We start from the raw sequence: 19,151 nt of genomic DNA, 5'->3' as shown, positions 1-19,151 counted from the left end.
TTAAGGAGAGGGCATATAAGTCTCTGGTAAGACCCCAACTAAGTATAGTTCCAGTGTGTGGGACCCTCACCAGGATTACTTGATTCAAGAACTGGAAAAAATCCAAAGTAAAGCAGCTCGATTTGTTCTGGGTGATTTCCTACAATAGAGTAGCGTTAAAAAACTGTTGCAAAGTTTGGGCTGGGAGGACTAGGGAGAAAGGAGATGAGCGGCTCGACTAAGTGGTATGTTACAAGTTACAACTCTCATATTTGTTCCGTATTGAAGTTGACCATATATCAAGAATATTACAAGAATATTTAATAAGACCATGGTATGTATTGAAAACAGACCAATATAAAGATAGTTTTGTCCAGGAGCTGACTTCCTTCTTACAAAATATTGTTGATCACAACTTCGAGCTCACTGCATTAGCTTTACTGCAAATTGATTCAATCTCACTTACTATATTACTACCCTGGGAGAACACACATCCTAAATACTAGAAACTATCTACCTGTTCCAGTTTTGTATAAGCAATCTGACATTCAATTCTGTTGAATTTCTTACCTACTGACATCAGTGTAGTCTTCAAAAGGCTCATTTTCACAAATATATATAAAAGAACATGTCCTAACTGACTGACTGACTGACTGACTGACTGACTGACTGACTGACTGACTGACTGACTGACTGACTCACTCATTCATCATCGCCGAGCCAAAACTACTGGACATAAAGAAATGAAATTTTGAGGATAGATTTATATTACAATGTAGGTGCTCGCTACGGGAGGATTTTTGGATATTCCGTCGCCAAGGGGGTGAAAAAAGCGGTGAATTTTAAAAATAAGTGTATCTATATCTCAAAACCTTAAAAGTTTACAGATGTAAAAATTGGTATTTAGCGTCTCCTTGAAAAATAAAGAAACACGTATTTTTTTGTTTTCGGAAAACCCCACTAGGAGGGGTGAAAAATGGGTTGAATGCCATTTTTGCTAGTTGCTTTACATCGCACCGACATAGATAGGTCTTATGGCCATGATGGGACAGGGAAAGGCTGGGAGTGGGAAGGAAGCGGCCGTGGCCTTAATTAAGGTACAGCCCCAGTAATTTGCTTGGTGTAAAAATGGGAAACCACGGAAAACCATCTTCAGGGCTGCCAATAGTGGGGTTCGAACCTACTATCTCCCGAATACTGGATACTGGCCGCACTTAAACGACTGCAGCTTTCCAGCTCAGTTTGAATGCCTTTAATGAGGATACTTATATCTCAGAAACGTAAAATGTTACAGACGTAAAAATTGGTATTTAGAATCTCCTGTAAAAGTAAAGAAACAAAGATGATTTATTTTCTGAAACTCCACTTAAGGGGAACTAAAAAGGGGGTGAAATTTTAAATGAGCATATCTACAGTATATCTCAAAACTTAACATGTTACAGAAGTGAAAAATGGTATTTTTAATCTCTATTTAAAAATAAGGTAACATGTATTTTTCTTTTCAGAAAATCCACTTGGGTGGGTAAAATGACTGAAAATGGGGTTGAATTATTTTTATTAGGATACTGATATCTCAAAAACTGAAGATGTTACAGATGTGAAAATTGGTATTTGGAATCTCCTTTAAAAATAATGAAATATGAATTTTTGTTTATGGAAATCCACTTGAGGGGGAAAGGTGAGAATTGAAAAATTAGTTGAATTATTTGTGTGAGGATACTATTATCTCAAAAACAAAATATATTGCAGACGTGAAAATTGATATTTGGAATCTGATTTACAAGTATAGAAACACGTATTCCTTTGATGTTGAAAAATCCAATTAAGGAATTGAAAATTTAATTGGATTAATTTTATAAGGATACTTACATCTAATAAAACCTAAATATGTAACAGACGTGAAAATTGGTATTCGTATCTCCTTTAAAAACAAACAAAAACACATTTTTGGGGAAAATCAATTTGGGGGGGGAGGGGTGAAAAGGAGATGAATTCCTTTTTATGAAGAAACATATCTCAAAAACTGAAGATGTTACAGTTAAAGCATAAAGAAACATCAACTTAATGGCGGGTGGATGAAAAAGAGTTCAGACCAACTGATTTTACTGTTCATAATGTACTTGATTCTGATCATAATTCGATCATTTTTAATCTTTCCTTCGTTCGTTTTCAAGAGTCATCTTTTCCTTTCGAGAACTTAAAGTTAGATTACAGTAGATTCTCCTGGCATATAAATAAAAATTTAAACAACTTTGAAATAAACGATAGGAATGATATTGACCATGCATTGTTCACCTCTATAATAAAATCAATTAATACTCAATCAGTCAATACTGATCTGCATTTAGGGCAGTCGCCCAGGTGGCAGATTCCCTATCTGTTGCTTTCCTAGCCTTTTCCTAAATGATTTCAAAGAAATTGGAAATTTATTGAACGTCTCCCTTGGTAAGTTATTCCAATCCCTAACTCCCCTTCCTATAAATGAATATTTGCCCCAGTTTGTCCTCTTGAATTCCAACTTTATCTTCATATTGTGATCTTTCCTACTTTTATAAATGCCATTCAAACTTATTCGTCTACTAATGTCATTCCACGCCAACTCTCCGCTGACAGCTCAGAACATACCACTTAGTCGAGCAGCTCTTCTTCTTTCTCTCAATTCTTCCCAACCCAAACATTGCAACATTTTTGTAATGCTACTCTTTTGTTGGAAATCACCCAGAACAAATCAAGCTGCTTTTCTTTGGATTTTTTCCAGTTCTTGAATCAGGTAATCCTGGTGAGGGTCCCATACACTGGAACCATACTCTAGTTGGGGTCTTACCAGAGACTTATATGCCCTCTCCTTTACATCCTTACTACAACCCCTAAACACCCTCATAACCATGTGCAGAGATCTGTACCCTTTATTTACAACCCATTGATGTGATTACCCCAATGAAGATCTTTCCTTATATTAACACCTAGATACTTACAATGATCCCCAAAAGGAACTTTCACCCCATCAACACAGTAATTAAAACTGAGAGGACTTTTCCTATTTGTGAAACTCACAACCTGACTTTTAACCCTGTTTATCATCATACCATTGCCTGCTGTCCATCTCACAACATTTTCGATGTCACGCTGCAGTTGCTCACAATCTTGTAACTTATTTATCACTCTATAGAGAATAACATCATCCGCAAAAAGCCTTACCTCCGATTCCACTCCTTTACTCATATCATTTATATATATAAGAAAACATAAAGGTCCGATAATACTGCCTTGAGGAATTCCCCTCTTAATTTTTACAGGGTCAGATAAAGCTTCACCTACCCTAATTCTCTGAGATCTATTTTCTAGAAATATAGCAACCCATTCAGTCACTCTTTTGTCTAGTCCAATTGCACTCATTTTTGCCAGTAGTCTCCCATGATCCACCCTATCAAATGCTTTAGACAGGTCAATCGCGATACAGTCCATTTGACCTCCAGAATCCAAGATATCTGCTATATCTTGCTGGAATCCTACAAGTTGAGCTTCAGTGGAATAACCTTTCCTAAAACCGAATTGCCTTCTATCGAACCAGTTATTAATTTCGCAAACATGTCTAATATAATCAGAAAGAATGCCTTCCCAAAGCTTACATACAATGCATGTCAAACTTACTGGCCTGTAATTTTCAGCTTTATGTCTATCACCCTTTCCTTTATACACAGGGGCTACTATAGCAACTCTCCATTCATCTGGTACAGCTCCTCCGACCAAACAATAATCAAATAAGTACTTCAGATATGGTACTATATCCCAACCCATTGTCTTTAGTATATCCCCAGAAATCTCATCAATTCCAGCCGCTTTTCTAGTTTTCAACTTTTGTATCTTATTGTAAATGTCATTGTTATCATATGTAAATTTTATTACTTCTTTGGCCTTAGTCTCCTCCTCTATCTCGACATTTTCCTTGTAACCAACAATCTTTACATACTGCTGACTGAATACTTCTGCCTTTTGAAGATCCTCACATACACACTCCCCTTGTTCATTAATTATTCCTGGAATGTCCTTCTTGTAACCTGTTTCCAGGTTTCCATCATGTTATCCTTAGCTGCCTTCTTTGCTAGATTCAATTTTCTAGTAAGTTCCTTCAATTTCTCCTTACTTCTACAGCCATTTCTAACTCTATTTCTTTCCAGTCTGCACCTCCTTCTGAGTCTCTTTATTTCTCTATTATAATAAGGTGGGTCTTTACCATTCCTTACCACCCTTAATGGTACAAACCTGTTTTCGCATTCCTCAACAATTTCTTTAAACCCATCCCAGAGTCTGTTTACATTTTTATTTACCGTTTTCCACCGATCATAATTACTTTTTAGAAACTGCCTCATGCCTGCTTTATCAGCCATATGGTACTGCCTAACAGTCCTACGTTTAAGACCTTCCTTTCTATCACATTTATTTTTAACTACCACGAAAACAGCTTCATGATCACTAATACCATCTATTACTTCAGTTTCCCTATAGAGCTCATCTGGCTTTATCAGCACGACATCCAGGATATATTTCCCTCTGGTTGGTTCCATCACTTTCTGAATCAGCTGTCCTTCCCATATTAACTTATTTGCCATTTGTTGGTCATGCTTCCTGTCGTTTGCATTTCCTTCCCAATTGACATCTGGCAAATTCAGATCTCCCGCTACAATCACATTTCTTTCCATGTCGTTTCCCACATAGCTGACTATCCTATCAAATAATTCCGAATCCGCGTCAGTGCTACCCTTTCCCGATCTGTACACTCCAAATATATCAAGTTGCCTATTATCTTTAGAAATGAGCCTTACACCTAGAATTTCATGTGTCTCATCTTTAACTTTTCGTAGCTTACAAATTCTTCTTTAACCAGAATGAACACTCCACCTCCCACCCTTCCTATCCTATCTCTACGATACACACTCCAGTGCCGTGAGAAAATTTCTGCATCCATTATATCATTTCTCAGCCATGATTAAACTCCTATTACAATATCTGGTAAATATATATCTATTAAATTACTTAATTCTATTCCTTTCCTTACAGAACTTCTACAGTTCAACACTAACAATTTTATGTCATCCCTACTTGATTTCCAGTTCCCTGTTCCCCTATCACCGTTCCCTAGGCCATCCCGTTTCCCTGAATGTACCTCCCTATTACCCTTCCAAACAAATTTCCTAACTTATACGTACCACTGCGGTTTAAATGAAGGCCATCTGAGCGCAGATCCCTATCTCCTACCCACCCATTAGGATCTAGAAATTTCACTCCCAGTTTCCCACATACCCACTCCATAGTCTCATTTAAATCCCCAATCACCCTCCAGTCAGTATCCCTTCTACACAGTATTCCACTAATAACAATCTCTGCTTTCTTAAACTTCACCCGTGCTGCATTCACCAGATCCCACACATCTCCAACTATGTTGGTACTTATATCAGCTTGCCTTATGTTGTTGGTACCAACGTGAAACACTACCACCTTCTCCTTCCCCTCCTCCCTCTCTTCTACTTTCCTCAACATCTGCCTCAACCTAATTCCTGGATAACACTCTACCCTGGTACCCTTTCCTCCACACACTTTCCCCACGTGTCTAACGATGGAATTCCCCATGACCAGAGCCTCAACCCTACCCACCTCATTTGATCCCCTCCCCTTGTGGTCAGCCCTATCTTTCCTGATAGCTGCAGAAGCTACTTCCTCCTCCCTTTTCTCCTTCCCATGACCCTGTTCCACCTGTCTTTTCCTATCCTCTACTCTACGTTTTCCTTTCCTACCTTTTCCCTTCCTCCTACTTCCACACATCTCACCAACAGTTCCCTGTCCCTGATCTTCCCTCTGTTGTTCTACCTGGAGTGACTCGTACCGATTTCTCAGACACCTGTCCTGAATTCTGATCCTGAATAGAGCCCTTAGCCTGCAATCTCCTTCCCCTTAGAACATTAGACCACCTGTCTTCTACAACTCCTCCCTTTCCTTCCCCTCCCTCTTGTACACCTACTGTAACCTGTACATTGTTTGAGGGAATCCTATCTTCCTTCGTGTCTTCTGTGAGAATCCTAATTATCTCCCTCAAACTTTCCAACTCCTCCCTCATACCCCTCAATGCCTCGCTACACCCACAGTAAGTACACTCGTGCTCCTTAGCCATTCTTTGCGGGGAAAAAATGAAATTAAAAATAACTTATTTGAAAAAAATAAATGAACGGAGGGATATATTGTCTGGGATAGCACACAACAATAAGGTAATATACGACTACACTACAATATTACTTAGTCATGCTCTATTTTTTTTATATCCTACAACCCCTGACAGGATAAAAACTGCTGTTAATTACTGAATATCGAAAGTAATAGCCTACACAAGAACTACACAATTCCAAACTGCAATTAAGCCTATTCTAATTACAACAACAGTATTTTAGTAAGAGTTTCTATAGATACCTCTACTACACCAGTACTACACAAATATTTTACAATAATAAAATAATCATACTAAATTCTAATAGGATATTACTCGTATACTACTGTACAGTACACTACAGTAATTTTAAACTACTTTCAGACGTATCCTAATTACGATACCGGTACCGAACCGTATGTCACTAAACTAAGCACAACAGAAATGAAATTTTCAAGAACTACTGTACTCAAAGATTACCAACGAAGCTAAATGCTTAGACAAATTATTATTAGTATTACGGTCTAATAGATACACACGAATATAGCAGGCAGGATACGGCACTATCTAAATGTACTGTATCTATACTACAATGTATCTACACTACATTACACTGCGTTTGGTTAAATGCTTAAGTATCGAAAGGATTGCCGTACATGAAGAAAAACACGAATATAACTGGCAAGATACTATCTAATATATTATACCTTATCTTCACTACAATTCTACTGAAATGTGGTTATGTGATTATTACAGCTGGTGGATTACTATTATTTTCCCTACTCCACGGTCAATAATAAGGTCAATAATGCACAGAAGTACATCATTCGTATGGCCAGAAATCCTGAGCACTTGCCTACGCAATGGCAATGGCAGCAGATGTAATTTACCGCCAAGTAGCAGTCTTGCATCTTGCTGTGGGGTCCAGAACATCAATAATAATAATAGACTGTTATGCCTTTCAGCATTCAGTCTGCAAGCCTCTGTGAATTTACTAAACGTCGCCACAATCCTCGATTTGCAACTAGTGTTGTGGCATCATTTAGTTCAATACCTCTTATCTTTAAATCGTTAGAAACCGAGTCTAACCATCGTCGTCTTGGTCTACCTCTACTTCTCATACCCTCCATAACAGAGTCCATTATTCTCTTAGGTAACATATCCTCCTCAATTCGCCTCACATGACCCCACCATCGAAGCCGGTTTAATGCGTACAGCTTCATCCATCGAGTTCATTCCTAAATTAACCTTTATCTCATTCCAAGTACCCTCCTGCCATTGTTCCCGCCTGTTTGTACCAGCTATTATTCTTGCTACTTCATGTCTGTTACTTCTAACTTATGAATAAGATATCCTGAGTCCACCCAGCTTTCGGTCCCGTAAAGCAAAGTTGGTCTGAAAACAGACCGATGTAAAGATAGTTTCGTCTGGGAGCTCACTTCCTTCTTACAGAATACTGTTGATCGCAACTGCGAGCTCACTGCATTAGCTTTACGACACCTTGATTCAATCTCACTTACTATATTACCATCCTGAGAGAATACACAACCTAAATGCTTGAAATTATCGACCTGTTTTAGCTTTGTATCACCAATCTGACATTGAGTTCTGTTGAATTTCTTACCTACTGACATCAATTTAGTCTTTGAGAGGCTAATTTTCATACCATACTCATTGCTCCTCTTTTCAAGTTCCAAGATATTAGACTGCAGGCTTTCGGCACAATCTGCCATTAAGACCAAGTCGTCAGCACAGGCCAGAATGCTTACTACATTTCCACCTAACTGAATCCCTCTCTGCGACTTTATACCTTTCAGCAGATGATCCATGTAAACTACGAACAGCAAAGGTGAAAGATTACGGCCTTGTCTAACCCCTGTAAGTAACCTGAACCAAGAACTCATTCTACCGTCAATTCTCACCTAAGCCCAATTGTCAACATAAATGCCTTTGATTGATTTTAATAATTTACCTTTAATTCCATAGTCCCCCAGTATAGCGAACATCTTTTCCCTCGGTACCCTGTCATATGCTTTCTCTAGATCTACGAAACATAAACACAACTGCCTATTCCTCTCGTAGCATTCTTCAATTACCTGGCGCATACTGAATATCTGATCCTGACAGCCTCTCTGTGGTCTGAAACCACACTTTTTTTCATCCAACTTCCTCTCAATGACTGATCGCACCCTCCCTTCCAAGATACCTGGTATACTAATCAATGAGATACCTCGATAGTTGTTGCAATCCTTCCTGTTCCCTTGCTTATAGATAAGTGCAATTACTGCTTTTGTCCAATCTGAAGGTACCTTACCAATACTCCATGCTAATTTAACTACTCTATGAAGCCATTTCATCCCTGCCTTCCCACTATACTTCACCATTTCAGGTCTAATTTCATCTATTCCTGCTGCTTTATGACAATGGAGTTTATTTACCATCCTTTCCACTTCGTCAAGCGTAACTTCACCAACATCATTTTCCTCCTCCCCATGAGCTTGGCTGCTCTCAACACCACCAGGATGATTTCCTTTTACATTGAGAAGATGTTCAAAATATTCCCTCCACCTCTCCAGTGATTCCCTGGGATCTATTATGAGTTCACCTGAATTACTCAAAACACTGTCCATTTCCTTTTTCCCTCCCTTCCTAAGATTCTTTATTACTGTCCATAAAGGTTTTCCTGCTGCTTGACCTAGCCTTTCCAGGTTATTACCAAAATCTTTCCATGACTTCTTTTTGGATTCAACAACTATTTGTTTCGCTCTGTTTCTTTCATCTACATACAAATCCCTGTCTGCCTCGGCTCTTGTTTGGAGCCATTTCTGATAAGCCTTCTTTTTACGTTTACAAGCTGCTCTCACTTCATCATTCCACCAAGGTGTTCGCCTTTTCCCATCTTTACACACTGTTGTTCCTAGGCATTCCCTTGCTTTTTCTACTACAGCATCCCTGTATACCACCCATTCAGTTTCTATATCCTGAACCTGCTTTCTGTCCACTGTTCGAAATTTCTCACCAATCATATCCATGTACATCTGTCTATTTTTTCGTCCTGGAGATTTTCTACCCTTATTCCTTTGCAGACAGATTTCACTTTCTCTACCCTAGGCCTAGCGATACTTAGTTCACTACAGATCAGATAGTGGTCTGTATCATTGAAAAATCTGCGGAAAACTATTACATTCCTAACAGATTTCCTGAATTCAAAGTCCGTTAAGATATAGTCTATTATGGATCTGGTACCTCTAGCCTCCCATGTGTAGCGGTGAATAGCCTTATGCTTGAAGAATGTATTCGTAACTGCTAAACCCATACTAGCACAGAAGTCCAGCAAACGCTTCCCATTCCCATTAGCTTCCATATCTTCCCCACATTTACCAATCACCCTTTCGTATCCTTCAGTTCTATTCCCAACTCTCGCATTGAAATCGCCCATTAGCACTATTCTATCCTTGCTGTTGACCCTAACCACGATGTCACTCAATGCTTCATAAAACTTGTTAACTTCATCCTTATCTGTACCCTCACATGGTGAATACACGGAGACAATTCTACTGTAGTCCTAATTCCTCCACCTGCCAAATCTACCCACATCATTAGCTCATTTACGTGCCTAACAGAAACTATGTTGCTTGCAATGGTATTCCTGATAAAGAGCCCTACCCTTCCCTTTCTAACACCCGTCAAGTACACTTTATAATCTCCTATCTCTTCCTCGTTATCTCCCCTTACCCGAATATCACTTACTCCTAGCATATCCAGATGCATCCTCTTTGCTGACTCAGCCAGTTCTACTTTCTTTCTTCTATAAGCCCCATTAATATTGATAGCTCCCCATCGAATTCCATTTTGTTCGCCAAGTTGTTTCCAAGGAGTCCCTCGCCTTTCAAATGGGAGTGGGACCCCGTTACTCCCATAGGTCCAAGGCTTGCTTAAAATGTTCTGAGCTCGGTAAATTCACGAAGCAGGATGCTACCCTACTTGCAGATAGTCCAAGTGAGGATCTCTCCTCTAACGGGTTACGGACCAGTGGTGAATTGTATAATCCTAGCCGCCTGAGCACAAGGAGGACCATGACTCAGAATATGTCCGAGATGCCCACTCCCATTCCATAGCAACTGGTATCCCGACTCTCAGGACCACTTACTAGGCCACTCAGCCGTTGCCCATGGTTCACGAACTAGGACGTGACTATAGTAACCCACACCATAATAATAATGACAACCTAAATTCAACTAATATCACCCATCCTAATAATAATAATAATAATAATAATAATAATAATAATAATAATAATAATAATAATTGTTCCGGGAGGTACACCTCCGCTCCGCTAATTCAAACATTGCGCCAGTTGGAACTCCTCTACTGGAGGAAACCTGAACTTTAACAACCATGTTAATTCTAAAGGGTATCAGAAGATGTCGCTATCTGTAAATTTTGAAGAGTTCTGAACTGTGTCTTTTTCGATTTATTTTTGTTTTCTCTGTAGTGAGAAGTGTGAACATTCTCTTCTAGATGGCACTACATAAAAACTATAACTGTGCACCCTGGTGCGAAGTGAACAAACTGTTTTTGAAGAAATTTTGTATCCATAAGTTTGTTCTTTGTTAAATTTCTTTCTTTCATTTTTTGGGTTGGCAATATTGATCTCTGTTTCCGCCAGTTTTAAATTCAGCCAATCCTAAATTTTCGTAATTAATTTTCCACCAATAAGGGGTTTCTTCCTCGTCTTGTGTATTAGTTTTTGCTGTTGGCCAATAAAAGTTTGTGGGCGGGTTGTTATCATTCATGAAAGGTCTCGAATGTTCCGCGAGGGTATATAAACTGCTGATTTTCGGGTCCCCGGGCCACTTCAGTAACAGCTATCATTGTGTAAATTATGTAGCAGGGGGCGGGAAGCACCTCTTTCGTCGGGCAGCGGTTCACCAATAAGGTAATGGCCTTTTAATAACTTCTTTTCTTGCTAGCTCAGCAGTTTAACTCTCGGGGCAGGTTCGATACCTTTTATCATGTAACTTTCCTCTAAAATGTAATAGACTCTTGGTATAAATTCTATCTCTTTAAACTACAAATTGGGATAGAGAGGGCCTAACCCTCTCGAGCTCCCTTTCATATTGTTTTTGAGGTGACTACGTTTTCTCAACTATTTTTCTTCGTTTCGTAATGTAATAAGTTTTCCTATCGTGTCACCTCTTTAGTATGGGATTAGCCCTTGCATATGCAGCCTAGTGCCAAATAGGTTTTAAATGAAATTGAAATGTATTAGGAGTGCAGTTTCGCCTCCTCTCAAATTGGTATTTTGGAGGCCATGTAATTGACCTGTTTCTTTACTTAATAGGCCTCAGTAGGTTGGGTATTTTTACCCCTGTTTTCATGTACTTGGAGGACAGCTTGAAAGTAGAGTTTGGTGTGGCCTTTGATAGGCTTGAACTTTGAGAGCGGGTTGCTCTTTCTTAAATTTGGTTTCTGTGTGCCTCCAGCAGGCTTTACTGAGTAATATGGAGCGAGTGCTCCTGGGCATGATTGGGGTTTTTCTGCCCCTTTGTTAAACCTTGTGTATAAGTAAAGTTGGGCTCATTACTCAGGGATTGTGTTTCTGGAACTCAAATCCCAATATACCATTAATAAACTGTAATTGTACATTCTTATTTTGTTGCTATATAACCAAGTTCCTGTTGTACTTGCTATTTCTTGATCTCGAAAAGAATATATAACCTTGTAGAATTTTAAATTAACTTTAATTTCGTAAGTTGAGACCTGTTCATCCCAGCACCTTCTTTCACCTCTGCTAATCCACCAAACCACGGTAATAATAATAATACTAATAATAACAATAATAATAATAATAATAATAATAATAATAATAATAATAATAATAATAATAATAATAATAATGATGATGTTCTGGACCATCGTCAAAATGTGTGGAGCACGCTGGAAACAGGTCCTGGCTGGATTTGATCCATATTAAAAATGCTTATAGGAAAAGATGGCAAAGATTTAGGGACGCAACTGACCGGACGGAATACTTGGAGCTAGCCGGGGAAGTATGAAATCGATGGCTGGAATGAAAGATTGAAAAATGGGAGGAACTTTGCCTTAATCTCTCAGGAAACGAGTCAGATCACAAATTTTTGGCAGATTATATATAAAATGTTAAGCATTCAATTATAAATGTCAGTATAATACCATAGCAAAGCACGGGTATCTTGCTACTTGTCAACATAAATGCTCTTGACTGATTTTAATAATAATCTACCACTAATCCCATGGTCGCCCAGTTTCGTGAACATCTTTTCCCTCGGTACCCTGTCATATGCTTTCTCTAGATCTATGAAATATAAACACAACTGCCTATTCCTCTCGTAGCATTTTTCAATTACCTGGCACATACTGAAAATCTGATCCTGACAGCCCTTCTGTGGTCTGCAACCACACTGGTTTTCATCCAACTTCCTCTCAACCACTGATCGCACCCTCCCTACCAAGATCCCAGTGAATACTTTGCCTGGTATACTAATCAGTGAGACACCTCGATAGTTGTTGCAATCCTTCCTGTTCCCTTGCTTATAGGTAGGTGCAGTTACTGCTTTTGTCCAATGTTAAGGTGCCTTACCAACACTCCCTGCTAATTTATAATGTCCAATAACGGACCAACCATACGGTATTACACTTTATAATCTCCTGTCTCTTCCTCGTTATCTCCCCTGACCCAAATATCACTTACTTCTAGCACATTCATAATTATGCATCTCTTTGCTGAATCAGCCAGTTCCACTTTCCTTCTTACATAAGCCCCATTACTATTGATAGCTCCCCATCGAATTCCATTTTGTTCGCCAAGTTGTTTCCAAGGAGTCCCTTGCCTGTCAAATGCGTAACAAACAAGTAAAATTGACTAAGAATGCAATCATTACAAGTTATCCGTTTACTATTACTCAATTACTTCCCAACCCTCATCACAAGGGGCCGATTGCAGAAACGATGACTAGTTTTAAGCCTTAGACAACATCTACCTAAACGAGGACTAAATCGAGCACAATTTTCAGCCGATGTTTAACTAGACATCGTTTAAACTTTCATTATTGGTTTGAAAATGGAGATAAAAGTATCTTTCATGCAACTCTTTGCCTGTTGCAACCTGTCAGCTGTTTGTCTTCCTACACATTACTCATATGTGGCTAGGCATGAACATGACTTGCCCACAGATAAGAATATCGCTTTCGGTGGAAATTAAATCTCATAATATTATCGACACTAAAGAGACACGCCACCATACGGGGAAGTGTAGCTTTGATTATAGCGTTCTTACGGTGAGTGTAATCTATAATACCAATATAAATGGTCCGTTATTGGACATTATAAATTTTCCAGCTAGCTCAATCTTGGTTGCCAGCGTTTCGCCCTCGTGTGCTAGGGTGGGCTCATCAGTTGGTACCTAGCACACCTACCAATACGCTGGCTAGTGCATACCGTGGAGGCCACTGCGTAGGCTAAATGGAGCCACCGGCAGTGCCAATGCACTAAGAGACTTTGTCTCATCACTAAAAATTGATGCCTGCTTGGCCATCAGATGATATAGATGTTGATTCCCATAGGGAATCTGAAATATTTGTCCTGAATGAGCAAATTTATAATACCAATATAAATGGTCCGTTATTGGACATTATAAATTTTCCAGCTAGCTCATTCTTGGTTGCCAGCATTTCGCCCTCGTGTGCTAGGGTGGGCTCATCAGTTGGTACCTAGCACACCTACCAATACGCTGGCTAGTGCATACCGTGGAGGCCACTGCGTAGGCTAAATGGAGCCACCGGCAGTGCCAATGCACTAAGAGACTTTGTCTCATCACTAAAAATTGATGCCTGCTTGGCCATCAGATGATATAGATGTTGATTCCCATAGGGAATCTGAAATATTTGTCCTGAATGAGCAAATTTATAATCCCAATATAAATGGTCCGTTATTGGACATTATAAATTTTCCAGCTAGCTCATTCTTGGTTGCCAGCGTTTCGCCCTCGTGTGCTAGGGTGGGCTCATCAGTTGGTACCTAGCACACCTACCAATACGCTGGCTAGTGCATACCGTGGAGGCCACTGCGTAGGCTAAATGGAGCCACCGGCAGTGCCAATGCACTAAGAGACTTTGTCTCATCACTAAAAATTGATGCCTGCTTGGCCATCAGATGATATAGATGTTGATTCCCATAGGGAATCTGAAATATTTGTCCTGAATGAGCAAATTTATAATACCAATATAAATGGTCCGTTATTGGACATTATAAATTTTCCAGCTAACTCATTCTTGGTTGCCAGCGTTTCGCCCACCCTAGCACACGAGGGCGAAACGCTGGCAACCAAGAATGAGCTAGCTGGAAAATTTATAATGTCCAATAACGGACCATTTATATTGGTATTATAAATTTGCTCATTCAGGACAAATATTTCAGATTCCCTATGGGAATCAACATCTATATCATCTGATGGCCAAGCAGGCATCAATTTTTAGTGATGAGACAAAGTCTCTTAGTGCATTGGCACTGCCGGTGGCTCCATTTAGCCTACGCAGTGGCCTCCACGGTATGCACTAGCCAGCGTATTGGTAGGTGTGCTAGGTACCAACTGATGAGCCCACCCTAGCACACGAGGGCGAAACGCTGGCAACCAAGAATGAGCTAGCTGGAAAATTTATAATGTCCAATAACGGACCATTTATATTGGGATTATAAATTTGCTCATTCAGGACAAATATTTCAGATTCCCTATGGGAATCAACATCTATATCATCTGATGGCCAAGCAGGCATCAATTTTTAGTGATGAGACAAAGTCTCTTAGTGCATTGGCACTGCCGGTGGCTCCATTTAGCCTACGCAGTGGCCTCCACGGTATGCACTAGCCAGCGTATCGGTAGGTGTGCTAGGTACCAACTGATGAGCCCACCCTAGCACATGAGGGCGAAACGCTGGCAACCAGGAATGAGTTAGCTGGAAAATTTATAATGTCCAATAACGACCATTTATATTGGTATTATAAATTTGCTCATTCAGGACAAATATTTCAGATTCCCTATGGGAATCAACATCTATATCAGAGTGTAATCTACTCATAAATACGGTAGCTTCGACGAAGGGAAGAGGAAACAATAGTAATGTGTAACCGAATAGGTGTAGCTTGCATTCTGGAGATCATATGTTTGAAGCGCATCATCAGCAGCCCTAAAGATTGTTTTTTGTAGTTTCCCTATTTTTACACCAGGCAAATACTAGGGCTCTTATTATGACCATGGCTCTTCTTCCCCAGTCCTCCTCTTTAAACAATAATCACCATCATCATCACTACTTGCCTTTTCCTATCTGATAGTTGCCGAAAACTTATAAATTATATATATAAAAACCACATACGACCTACTGTTTAGTTTTCACTATTATGTGTGTTTACTTGGCAGTAAATATAAGTGAATCCCTCCCGGTTGATGTATGTGACAGCCTTCTGACGATTGCGAAAATTAATTCTGACATGTATGTAGTCGAAGTCACCTATAAATCCGTGGAAATTACCCCATGTATAATAAAATATATTGGTTGCCAAGAATTGTATTCAAGTTGACAGTTATCGGACTGTCCCTTTGTCAGTCTCAAGAACAAGTCTCCTGAAAAGCGAAATCTTGTCAAATGAATTGCTGCGATTTAGCAGCGGACGACCCACAGAGAGGCCATTGGACTAACCTTTCTTATGAACATTAAAATAAGAATAATAGTTAACACCACCTATCCAATACTTATCTTTCCTTATATTTAGGAAATAAACATTATAACAGGAGTTGTAAGATGGGACATGTTTCGCTTAACTGTCGTAAGCATCATCAGCCAAAATATATTTTAGCCTAAAGTTAGGTCAGGGCCCCGAACCTAGTGTCCTTAAAATATATGGTACCCTAAGAATCAACATTTACATTTAGAAAATCAAATAGGCTTAAAACTAGTGTGAGAAACACGTAGAATGTTACAACATGGCTAAGAGAAAAATATACAATCGTGTTGAAACAGAGGATAAAAACAGAAAGTACAATACAGAGCTGGTAGTGAAATAATTAAAATCATTAGGATATCATTGCTACCAGTCAGTCAATCAGAATGTTCAAACATAAAATAAGAGTGAAAATATATAAGAGTGTTCATCATGGCTAAGTGAAAAAAACATGTAATCGTGTTGCCAGAGGTTAAAAACATAAGGTACAACACAGAGCTGGCAGTGTAATAATCAGACTCATAGCTGCCAGTCAGTTAATAAGAATGTTCATACATACAAAAAATGATTATATTCTTTTGAATTAAGAAATAATTAAATCTCACTCTTGTATAGATATGTAAGTCGGGCAAGAGAAATCACATATTGTAGCAGACATGGATCAATCCTGTTGGAAGTGTTACTACTCCATGTCTGCTACAATATGTGATTTCTCTTGCCCGACTCACATATCTATACAAGAGTGTGATTTAATTATTTCTTCATTCAAAAGAATATAATCATCATTTTTTGTATGTATGAACATTCTTATTAACTGACTGGTAGCTATGAGTTTGATTATTACACTGCCAGCTCTGTGTTGTAGCTTATGTTTTTAACCTCTGGCAACACGATTACGTGTTTTTTTTTCACTTAGCCATGATGAACACTCTTATATATTTTCACTCTTGTTTTATGTTTGAACATTCTGATTGACTGACTGGTAGCAATGATATCCTAATGATTTTAATTATTTCACTACCAGCTCTGTATTGTACTTTCCGTTTTTATCCTCTGTTTCAACATGATTGTGTGTTTTTCTCTTAGCCATGTTGTAATATTCTATGTTTTTTTCACACTAGTTTTAAGCCTATTTGATTTTCTAAATGTAAATGTTGATTCTTAGGGTACCATATATTTTAAGGACACTAGGTTCGGGGCCCTGACCTAACTTTAGGCTAAGATTTATTTCAGCTGATGATGCTTACGACAGTTAAGCGAAACATGTCCCATCTTAAAACGCCTGTTGTAATGTTTATTTCCTAAATATAAGGAAAGATAATTATTGGAAAGGTGGTGTTAACTATTATTCTTATTTTAATGTTCATAATCTGATGTCCAATACGGTCTACAATGAGATTTATTACTTGTAATCTAACCTTTCTTTCCGGAATCATCTCAACGTGATAATGAAAATTATATGTTTCATGGTACATAACCTCTAATTGTGATTCACTCCTCTCATTTGAGGTTAAACAGTGCTCTTGGCAGTGTTTAAACATGGTCGGTTGAACATCGGTTTTAGACAGTGTCTAAGTGATGAATAACGTATCTGCAATGTGGCAGCCATACTTAGGCATTGTTTAACTGTAGACATTGTCTAAACACCGTTTCTGCAATCGGCCCAAGGTATTTAAATCTGACATCACAGGGTTAATGGGATATTCTCAATGTGAACAACAATACAGAAAGAGGTACACGACTACTTTGTGTTAGTTTTCAAGGACTGGTGGTCGAATACTAACCAGTAGGAGATGAAGTAGTCAGCACCGCTAGCTGCTCCTTGGGCCATCACCATCATCATGGCCACAAGAAACGTGACAAAGTAGTTTGTTCCCGACCGGAAGTACTCCAGGAAAAGAGACTTCTCTCCGGCCTTACCCTTGGAGGAGGCCTCCAGCATGTTCCCAGTGGTCTGTGGTTCCTTCGTTAGGTGCTCCAATGACTTGCTCTGTGAAGAGAAAACAGACCATTGAGTACAAAGAGCAGTGGCATAATTAAGAAAGGATGCCCCCCTACCACAAAGGACTATTTTGAGCCTCCTTTCTCAAATTCTAACATAGTGCCAAACATTAATCATACATACTAGAGTTATTTTATACAAGTAACTAACTGAAACTTATCACAATTTTCCGGGACTTCGTTGTTCTGCGGATGCTGTTATGACTGATAAAGTGAGATACAGTTGCAACACTGCACAGAAATCACGGACACTACCAGCAGTGACCGTGTTTTCTACTATCATAGGTTTGGCCAGTTCTTTTACAATTCACAGGTCACAAACTTTTATTTCAAAATATATAACTCACCACTGTACCAACCATGATGTTTCAATTATATTTTCCGCACTCTCAGTTCTAAAATCACTCTGTTTTGTCAAAATGACACTAACATAAATTTCAAAATAATTCTGTGCTGAAATGTCACTAACGCAAACATGTATTCCTGTGATTGTTGTGTTGCATTCTCATTTAAATTTTCAACCGACATGCTGGATTCAAATTTATCGCAATATGTAACACTATTGGTACTGGAACCTGTTATAGAATCTCCACCTACATGTTTAAAGAAACAATCAAATTTTCCAACTTTTTAACATGCATCTTCCTTTCCATGATCTCTTTTGCAGTTTTGGAAACCAATTAAATACTTACTTGAACTTATAATATAAACATGTGTACACGTCACCAAATTACAACCTGAACTGACCACAGCTGACTCTGAAATACCATCCTGATTTGATTAATTGCGGGTCGGAGATTTCGCTATGAATGCTGCAATGTGATCAAGTGTCAGTTTTGAGTACAACAGGAGGGGAGAGATAACCTAATCCGAGCCTACAACCTACACTGATTGCAGGAAAGTACCTCAGGAGATCTGGCAACAACACTGACTGACAACGAGGTTTAACGTAGCCACACAGACGCACACAAAATGCTGTCAGTTGGTACAATACTTTTATTCACATATATTTACAAATTAATATACACATAACCTTAATCACCGTATCACGAAACAAAAACACTTCACTTGTAGAATGTCAACACATCGCCATCTTTAAACAGTTGACAACTGACACCGAATACCACCGAGGTTACAACTTTGAGACACAGCTGAAAATAGATGATTAACGATCAATTCAACATGGAGACTGCCTAATCGGCATGTCAGCCACGTGCTT

At 38.9% G+C, this 19,151-nt stretch overlaps 1 protein-coding gene across 1 annotated transcript in view; it reads right to left on the bottom strand.

The window, feature by feature from the left end:
- Positions 1–19,151, bottom strand: part of LOC136883349 (probable multidrug resistance-associated protein lethal(2)03659) — a 274,390-nt gene that overhangs the window by 113,791 nt on the left and 141,448 nt on the right. The window contains exon 13 of the mRNA XM_067155603.2: positions 17,716–17,921. Within this exon, the coding sequence (XP_067011704.2) occupies positions 17,716–17,921 (206 nt within the window). The remainder of the gene's footprint in view (positions 1–17,715; positions 17,922–19,151) is intronic.

The sequence above is a fragment of the Anabrus simplex genome, chromosome 1 (genome assembly GCF_040414725.1).
Source record: "Anabrus simplex isolate iqAnaSimp1 chromosome 1, ASM4041472v1, whole genome shotgun sequence".
NCBI classification, from domain to species: domain Eukaryota; kingdom Metazoa; phylum Arthropoda; class Insecta; order Orthoptera; family Tettigoniidae; genus Anabrus; species Anabrus simplex.
The sequence above is the reverse complement of the archived record's forward strand: the minus strand, read 5'-3'. Positions and strand labels throughout refer to the sequence as shown.